Source organism: Fulmarus glacialis, unplaced genomic scaffold (genome assembly GCF_000690835.1).
Source record: "Fulmarus glacialis isolate BGI_N327 unplaced genomic scaffold, ASM69083v1 scaffold30169, whole genome shotgun sequence".
Taxonomy (NCBI): Eukaryota; Metazoa; Chordata; class Aves; order Procellariiformes; family Procellariidae; genus Fulmarus; species Fulmarus glacialis.
Window position 1 is genome coordinate 2,708 of NW_009231849.1, and position 8,957 is coordinate 11,664.

At 50.2% G+C, this 8,957-nt stretch overlaps 1 protein-coding gene across 1 annotated transcript; it reads right to left on the reverse strand.

Moving 5' to 3' along the window:
* Positions 1 to 1,186: 1,186 nt before the first annotated feature.
* ADAP1 (ArfGAP with dual PH domains 1) lies at positions 1,187 to 7,692 on the reverse strand. The gene is made up of 11 exons (XM_009584706.1): positions 7,602 to 7,692; positions 6,473 to 6,603; positions 5,475 to 5,566; positions 5,303 to 5,385; positions 4,472 to 4,584; positions 3,566 to 3,712; positions 3,053 to 3,136; positions 2,643 to 2,705; positions 2,059 to 2,130; positions 1,319 to 1,550; positions 1,187 to 1,231 (listed from the first exon to the last, which is right to left on the reverse strand). The coding sequence occupies exons 1-11, from the start codon at positions 7,690 to 7,692 to the stop codon at positions 1,203 to 1,205; spliced, it is 1,137 nt and encodes a 378-aa protein (XP_009583001.1). The 3' UTR covers positions 1,187 to 1,202.
* Positions 7,693 to 8,957: the final 1,265 nt, after the last annotated feature.

Sequence of the window (8,957 nt, forward strand, 5' to 3'; positions counted from 1 at the left end):
ACAGTCATCAACAGAACTCAGCAGAACACAGCTCTCCCAGGAGAGCTTTAAGAGATGATCTTTAAGATATGAATCATGGGTTGATTTAGTGGTCAGAGCTAACTGTTACTAGAAGGACATGAACATACAGACTTCCCTGATATACTACTGCATAAAATTTTATATATATATGATATACAATATATACATATGTAATGTATAGGGCAGAATGAAAATGCCAGGCTTTTGACACACAGAGAATGAGGGAGCAGAGATCCATGTATTACTATCTTCAGACATCAACTCCTAGGCTCTAGTAAAGACAACAGAGAGTCTGAACTCTGTATCAGACATGCCATAAGCTGCTCTCTGCAGGACCCAACCTCTCTCCATTGGTTTGACTAGAGACTCAAATTTGACAGCTGAACTTCAGTGGCATGAATATCCCTCACAGCATCTTCGCTAAGGCAGTATTGCATTTCCCACCACTTTTTGTTATGTGCAAACACACACACACACACGCATTATCCACATACACACATGTATACACACACATTGGTTTTAGGCGGATCTCTTAATCTTCTCTGTAGGAATCGGAGGAAGGTCTCTACAAAAATGTGGTCTGAAGAAAGTTTTCAAGCCCGTGCACGGCAGGAGGAAACAGGCCTCAAATTTGGCTGTTAGATTACATCTTTTAAGTGACTTTTCTCAACTACAGCTCCAACTGATCAAGTATCTAGATGTTTCACATCTCTGTCACCAGCAGAGAAGACGTTTCTTGTATAGGAACAGTCTCTCCTAGTCCAGCAGCCCCTGCAACCCACTGGGGTGTAGCTTGAGCCAGGCAGCTGTTTTCTTGCGTAAGGTAGGTGGCTGTCTGCAGTTTCATGCAGGAGTCCCATGTCCTAGGTCCCATGTCCAACACAGCAAGTGCCAAGTTTTCAAGGCCCAATTGACAGGCAAGGCCTGCCAGCATCCAGTCAGGTCACAGCAATTTAACAGTGACAGGTTGCACTGCGGATTCAGACTCACAAAATTGTGCACTTCAAAGGAAACAGCTTAATTTGGCCCCCAGAAAAAGTGGACCGTCTATGGGGGAAAAAAGTGCTTCAAAGAGTGCTTCAAGAGCACTGTGTTTCTCTGATGATCTCCTCTCCTTTCCTGACAGCCCACCCAACAGGACCAGGTAGAGTCGAGTCATAGCGAGGTTCCCGCATGGCTTCCTAGGATTTAAACTTGAAGTAGGCTTCAACTGTAGTGAAGGAAAAACGTGGTGCATTAGGGCAATACCCTGAACTGGAGTGGCAGGAGGGGAAGGAAACAGCATCCAGGCACTTACTTGCATATTCCTGTGGTGTCATGGCCTGGTTGATGACGCTAGTGAAGGCTGCGATCCAGTCCAGCTGGTCCGTCTCTGTCTCGCAGGTGAAGAGGTATTCCCGGTCGGGGGTGACAATGGTGAGGCCATAGTGCCAAGAGAAGTTGCCCTGTGTCCCCGAAGGCAATCCCTTCTGGACGCTATAGCCATTCTCTCTGCTGCCCACAAATACCTCACCCTTAGCAAACGCATCCTGCACATCAGGAAGGAAAGAGAGGGATTTACGGAATCCCAGAAGAACCAGGGAATAACAGCAGTGCACCCAAGCACAGGAGAAGAGCAAGTGAGGACCAGGAATGTAGCAGCAAAAAGCTTTGAAGGTGGTCAGGGGATTCAGAAGAGCAGGGAGGCTATGCTCAAAGGCAGCGGCAGAAAGGAAAATTTAAGAGCATAGATGTCAAAAGGTCTGAGAAAGGAACTGCTGCTCCTGTCTCTCCATGTCACCCCACCAAGTCACTCTCCTCCCCATCACCACCTTTACACTGCTGCCCTCCCTCTTCCCATTGTCTGGAGGCAGTGAAACAAACACAGAAAGCATGCGATGAACTAAGTGGGATGGAAAGGGGAAGACCCACGGTCCATTCAGAGCAGCTGGGGAACCTGCAAGCCTCCCTTACTGCAGAGCAAAGACTCTGGTTGTGCTTTGGCCCTGCCCTCAGCACTGTGGCCCGCAGCTGCCAGAGGTCAGATATCCCCCTCACCAAAGGGTCCTTGAAGTACATGAGCCTGCGGTGATCCAGCGTGAACCAGCGCTTCTTAAAAGCCTCTCTCTGCTGTGAAGGGAAGAGGTGACATATGTAAGGGGACAGTGCCCTCTGCCGCAAGCAGTGCGAATGGATACCCAAAATTCATCCCAACCACTTGAACCAAGGCCCAGCTTTAACAGCAACCTCCTCCTCACCCTTTCTGAGCTGAGAGTGGGGATCAGTATCGGGTTTTTCAGTCCCAACTGCTGTCCCCAACTCTTGGACTTCAGTGAAGGACCCCAGAGTTGAGACAGGAGAAATCTAGACGCTAAGTACCTGTAAGGTCACGCACACACAGACACATGCAGAGAGATCTGTTGTTCTGGGAGAAAGCAGTGACTCTGGCTTCATCTACTTTCACATGTGTCCTTCCCCTTCCTTTTATTCTCCCCTCCCTTGGTGCACACACACTGTTCCCACGGGTGTCTAAAGAGTCAGGGGGGAATGGGGAAACAGCAGGAGAAAAACATTGAAGTAGGGAAGGTCAGTGGCTCTCTGGCAGGTCCCTGATAGATTTTTTTTCTCTCACAGCAGCTCACCTTGGGACCAGTCTTCTCCATGTATCCCTCCTTCAGGAAGTTTCTTGTCAGCCGATTTTTAATCTGACAAAAAGGCAAGAGTAACATTCACTTAGCCACATTTCTTTGCTATTTGCTTTCACCCCCCACCCTTCCTTCTATTCCCCCAAATTCAGCTGCCTTTCAAATTCACATTTGCAGAACTGCCTAGCCAGGAGTCATTTCTGTCTCCAAAGTGCCCAGAAACAGCAGAGAGCGGTTGTTCTCTGGCCATTGCAGGGGCTTTTACACGCACTTTCTCATCCCTCTATCTAAACATCTCTGCAATTTCCACTTCTGTACCTGGGGATCTAATAGTAACTAATGGGCTCTTTTATCACATAAACGAGTACCAGCGGGAGACTCAGCACCGTGCTCTAGTGCTGCCTTACCTCATTATCGCTGGCAATGGGAAATGCTACCTTCAGATAATGGAACTGCACAGAGCGAATAGCATTGAACCAGTCCACTACCTCCTGAGAACAGAAAAGGACAAGACAGAAAGCTTAGCCAGAGCAACAGTGAGCCATCTAAATTCACTCAGCTGCACCCAACCCTACATTAACTACAAACACAACCAGTTCGCCCTCGCCAGCACCTACAGCATCTCCTTCACACAAACACACACCCAGCACGGCTGCCCCATTCCCCACATGCACAGGCAGCACATCTGCACATCTTCTACGGCAGCCCCTCCCACACAAACCAACTCAGCCAGTGCTCCTGCCCTGCTCCCTGCAGCAAAACTCTCTCACAGACAAACACAGAGCCAGAACCCCCACCCTGTTACCTACAGCAACTCACACATGCACACCCCATCCTACCCATGCTTCAGACTATTTAATACCAGCAGCTTCTCAAATCACCTCAATTGCTTTGCAGTGTTTGATGTTAAAACAAGATACCTTTCCACTTTCATGGTAAACAAATATATTCCGGGTCTTGTTGTCTTTGAGATAGGTGAGCTGCAGGCCATTGGGGTTCCCAATCTTCGCTGGCTGGAATGTAGCATTGATGACATCTATTTTAACATTGATTTTGGGTTCTTTGGCCTGAAAACAGAATGGCATTGGTCATGCATGAGCAATCCTAGTGGGAAAGAGACCTGAGCTGACTTAGTGGAGTAAGGCAAGGTCAGAGGGTGTTAAAAGGTAATAACTGCCCCTTCTCAACAGAACTGTTGTAGCACACATCCCCTTCACTATGTGGCGTGTTCAAGCCCAGTGGCCCAGCCCCTCCAGTTTAGATTTGAGTGTGCCTACTATGGAACTGCCAGTGAGACATTAAGAGTGCATCTGACTTTATAGCTGAGCCAGTCTAAAGGCTAACTGACCCCAAAAGGAAAGACCCCCCTCCTGCTCCTCCCTACCCTAAGCCATTTCCTCCCTTGCAACAGTATACTAGCACTTGCCCCATTCATTTCAGGGAGATGAACTAGCAGGAGAGTAGTCCTCCTCAAAACAAACCAAACAACAGGTTTTTGCCAACTTGGCTCACAGTGGGGCGAGGCTGTTTCCAGGGATGGTGCAGGATTACACAGCCAGGCAAATGGATAGGGGTGAAGTGAAAGATCAGCCCTTTTATCAGCAGTGAGGGAAGGTTGTAGGGAAGCACAAAGGGAGGATGTGGGGAAAATGTCAACCTGACAGTAGGAAGGGGACCCCTCTCCTCAGTGACATGTTTCTGTTATCATCCCTGGCCTGGGATGAGCAAGGAAACCTCAGAAACATGCGTAGGAAATAGAAACATCTCCGTGACCCGACTCCGCTGCCCTGGTATGTACTGAGGTGGGAGTTGACCACCATACTCACATCCTGCTTGGTGAAATACTTCAGACATCCCTCTCTCTCAGACAAGAGGAACTTGCGGGGTAGGAACTGCCCGTTGTCTCGGCCTCGCTTCCAGAGGATGCCTTCCTTCACCCCTAGGAGCAGAAAGGCCACTTTTGAGAGCATTACCCCACAGTCACGGTAGGCATCAGAGAGCTGCATGCAGCCTGGGGTCCCAGCCACACCTCTGGGATAAAGCTGAGATGGACTATGGCTGAGAACAAACACCTGAGAAGGAGAGGTCTCACTTCTGACTTACAGCTGAAGATGGTGGTATTCCTGGGTTTGCAGCCCAGATAAACGGTCACCAAAAGACATTCCCAGATGCTTCCCACCTCCTAGTCCGGCTCCCACTACTGCCTCTGACAGCATGAGAGCCGTCTCTCTGGTGAACACCAGAGTCCTGGCCCACACAGACCTTGGCATGGGACCAGAATTCTTCCCACTTGACTCTGCAGGCCCTTGGGCTCCAGCACCTTGTGTCACAGCACTGGCAGTGACAACTGCTGTGGTTGGAGAGGGTAGCATGCAGCTGGACAGAAATTCCTTACTTCCTGGCTCCGCCAGGACAGCAAATGCCTTTGAAAAATGCCAGCTGGTAATACCAAGCTTGGAAGCAACCTGTGGCAGTGCTAACCTACGCTGCCCACAATTTAAACTCCCCCAAAATAATGCCCTGTAAGTACCAGTTGGGTTCTCAGGAGTACATGTGGGATTTGCAACAATGACACTATAAGCTTTCTCCTCACGGTGCTCAAAAGCTTCCAACAAAGGCAACAGGCAGGATATTTTGGTGCTGTGCTTTGCTCTTACCATCAGAATATGGCAACTGTTTTCCCGGCTCAGTGAACTCTTTGCGTTCATATTTGGCCCGTATCCACTGTTCTCTCAGCACTCTGGGGAGAGAGGTGACAGGTAGCTCAGAAACAACCTAGAGGAACCCAGAACTGCCCTTCCCCCTTTTCTTCTGTATGCAGCAACTTACTGGCAGTCATTGTAGGTTGGCTGGTAATAGTAAATAGGGATGTGAGCTTCGTATGTGGCTTTAGTCACAGCATTCCCATGCTTGGCCAGAAACTGCAGAGTTAGAGAGAGAGTTAGTGCCTTTCCTTTGATGCAGACTCATGTTGGGTTTTTTCTTTCCTGACCCACTACAGGGCTAGATGCACGTTGAGCTCTAATGGAGCATTCTCTTTCCTGTCCATTGCAACATCCCAGCAAAGTCTGGCTACAGAAAGGTGGGTCTCAAAGGTCTTGTCTACTCTCAGAAATTACACTGATTGCACCTGAATCAACAGAATGTCATAAATGTCACTTCTGTGGGGCTGGGTACACACACATTGAGTGGATTTGCTGCCATGCCCCACATCTCTGCGGAGACCGAGTTCAATGACAGCTCTGCAATGCCATCTGGGAGGACATTCCAAATCTCTTTGCTCCTCTCCAAAGACCAGTGAGATACAGATTATTTTATTTGGATCTCTGGAAAATTTTTTCAGTCCCCTGAAGATTAGTGGGTTGGGGGGGTATAATGGGGAGAAGTCAAGTTCCCATAAATGCCATTTTTCTCAAGAGATCACATTATATCTGGAAACTCTTGTTGGAGCATGGAATTGCCCAAGATTTTCCCCTCGGACTGCTGAAACCAAGAGGAGACATTGAGGCTGGATGGTGCTGGCGAGTGGGAAATGAGTAATCTGGAGAGACAGAGACCCTGAGCCTTGGCAAGATACATTGCAAGAGCTCTGCATTTCCCATAAAGTAACAGGACATGGGGAGACACATAAGGCAAGTGCATCATCCCTCCCAGTGGGTTATGGGGAGTTACCCTCGCTTAAGTGTCCAGAGCACGAGTAGCAAAGGGACTACGTATCAGATTCAATCTCCAACTCTGTGAGGCCAAAGGGCTGATTTTCCCAGGACATGTTAGTGTATGGCCTAGACCCAACCCACCTGACACACTACCGGGGATAAAGATCTCACCTGCACCTGAGCATCGTCCCAGTGGTCCATCTTCAGGGATTTGACTTTGCTGATGCTAGGGATGTTGCGGTGAATTCCTGAGCAGCTGAGGCATATAAAGACACCCAAAGTAGAGGATGCCCAGTCAGGATCTGAGGGTATAAAAAAGGGTATGACTACAGGTGGTACATTCCCCTGGAAGCTACACCTCAACTGAGAACATAGTCTGGAGAAACAGAGAGCTGGGTGATCACAGTTTCATCTAAGCTGATTAATTAACACCCAAGGTACAGGCAGGAAAAAGCATAGCCATTATGCTATGTTCCCCCTGCTTCAACCACTTCATCTGAATCCCTATTGACCTGAACCTTGAAAAACTCCGAAGTGCTCTGCGAATTCCCTTTGCATAAAGGGTCACCCAAGATGAAACTTAAACCACCTCTGGGAAAAGATGCCAGGAGCTATTTAGTGCAACACAGCAAACCCCCAACAGTATTTAGCTCTGGAAGTGGAAAGCAGCCTTGAATCCAAAATTCTCCAGGGAGAATTTAAGAAGGTAAAATGGTACTAATTAGCCCGGTCTTAATTTGGCTTGGGTGGTATGTTCCACATGTCCCTTTTGGGAGGAGTACGATGGGTGTTTTTAGCAGCGCCTGTAGGACCTCAAACTGGACACCCTTTCGAGAGGGCAAGCCCTTCAGTAAAAGAAATCTCTTGAGGTGCCTGTGGCAGGTTGTCAGCTCATAGCTGAGTCACGGAGGAGACAATGCCCTCCTGAATCATGCCTTCTTTCTGGAGCAGTTAGGATTTCACCAGGAGCTTTCCTGTCAGGTCCTGACTGGGCATGACCTTGATTTGTATTTGAGATCTGACACGACTACAACCCACAGCGCTGCAGCTACACAGCCCCTGCTCATCTGGCACTACCATGTCCCTGTCCTTTTTCCCACCAGTGCTGTGGCAACATCTCCTTCCTTCCTTGCCTACTCACCTCCAGGGAGAGGAAGCAAATATCCAGAAAGAGCAATGCCCCTCCTCCCTTTCTGCCCCAGGCTCCTGTGCAGTCAGATAGCCCGCACCAAACTGCTGATAGAGACCAGCCCCGGCTCCCTGCTTCTGACTCTTCCTCCAGCAGCCCTTGGGGACTCACCTGGCTTCCCGCAGTCTGCGCACAAAGAATTTTCCGCTCTTCTCCACACCTCCTTGAGGGCCTTCATGCTCCTCTCGTTGCCTCCAGCCATCAAGTCCAAATGCTATCCCTCTGGGTAGGGCAGGGCCAGGAGGGCAGCTGCCTGCACCTTCTGCACCTGTGGGCCAACCCGCTGGGTTGCCCAAGGGAGAAGGAGCCACCAGAGCGCCAGAAGCTCTTGCAGACAGAGGAAAAAGGGGAAGGCAGGAGAAGCTGTAAAGTTAATGGAAGGTGTGGAGGCCTGACGGCGCACCTGAGCCGGCTGAGCGCAGGCAGGGACGAAGAGGCTGGAGGCTGAAGTGCACCCAGACTGCAAGTGAGGAGAAGGAGACCTGCCCCATGGGCGTGGAGGGAAGTGCAGCAGTTAACCACAGAACTGGTTTTTCCGCATTTCTGCTGGTGAAAGGACAGGCCAGGAAAAGAGCACAAGCAGCAAGAGAGCTGATAAAGGCGAGGCGGCCCTGGACGAGCAGCCGCCAGGCCGTGTCAGGACTCCTCACGCTCTGTGGGCTGGGGGCGTTGGCTTTGGCTACCCCCGCAGCGCTTCAGGAGCTTCCACCGAAGTCAGCTGGCCACCACACAAGCATTACATCCATTTTTAGGGCAAGGACTAGAGGGCAAGAAAAGTTCAAGAGTTCAGCCAAAGTCACTCAAGCCAGCAGCCAAGAATACGGCAGTCCAGATACCCTCACCTACTGATGCCGATACCTCTCTCCACCATCGACTACAGAAACGATGGCTGTTCAGCCAGGTGCTGCATCTTGGAGAGTCAGTGGTGGTGCTGAGACCCATCCCTGTGCTTGCCTCCCCTGGCTAAGAGCAGCACAGGTGCCACTGACACCAAGCAATGACAATAGCTTAAAATAAACTCAAACCTTTATTGAAGAAATGCAGATGTTAAATATTTGCAGGAATGATCTTTATTAAAGTGATGCAGATGTAAAATTCTCAGAGGAGTGGCAGAGCAGGTCTCAAGGCAAGAGATCAGGTGCTACACTGGCCACAAAAGGCAGCGCCATAAGAGCCTTCTGCCCCATGGGGCAGGTCTCTGAAGAGGAGGAGGAGGTGGAGGCACCCAAGCCTGAAGGACCACCCTGCCCACTCCAGGCTGCATGCCAAGGCTTGGTGGCAGACACCTACAAGGTCCACGACAGCAGCTTCTCCCTCCTGGCCCCAGCTTGGGGGAAAAAGTGCACCAGGAGCAGCTGAGGGGACACACGCAGGTCCCACACGCAGGTGGAACAAGAGGACCCAATGCCGGCCCCACTCTGCTCCTTCAAGCCACCCCGCAGCCAAGGTAGTGGCCGTCCCTCCCAC

Coding starts and splice junctions, on each gene's coding strand:
- ADAP1 (XM_009584706.1), bottom strand. CDS start 7,692: ATGGCTGGAGGCAACGAGAGGAGCATGAAGGCCCTCAAGGAGGTGTGG. Junction 3,137..3,565: donor TTTACCATGAAAGTGGAAAG/GTATCTTGTTTT, acceptor TTCTGTTCTCAG/GAGGTAGTGGACTGGTTCAA. Junction 2,131..2,642: donor TGGAGAAGACTGGTCCCAAG/GTGAGCTGCTGT, acceptor TTCCCTTCACAG/CAGAGAGAGGCTTTTAAGAA.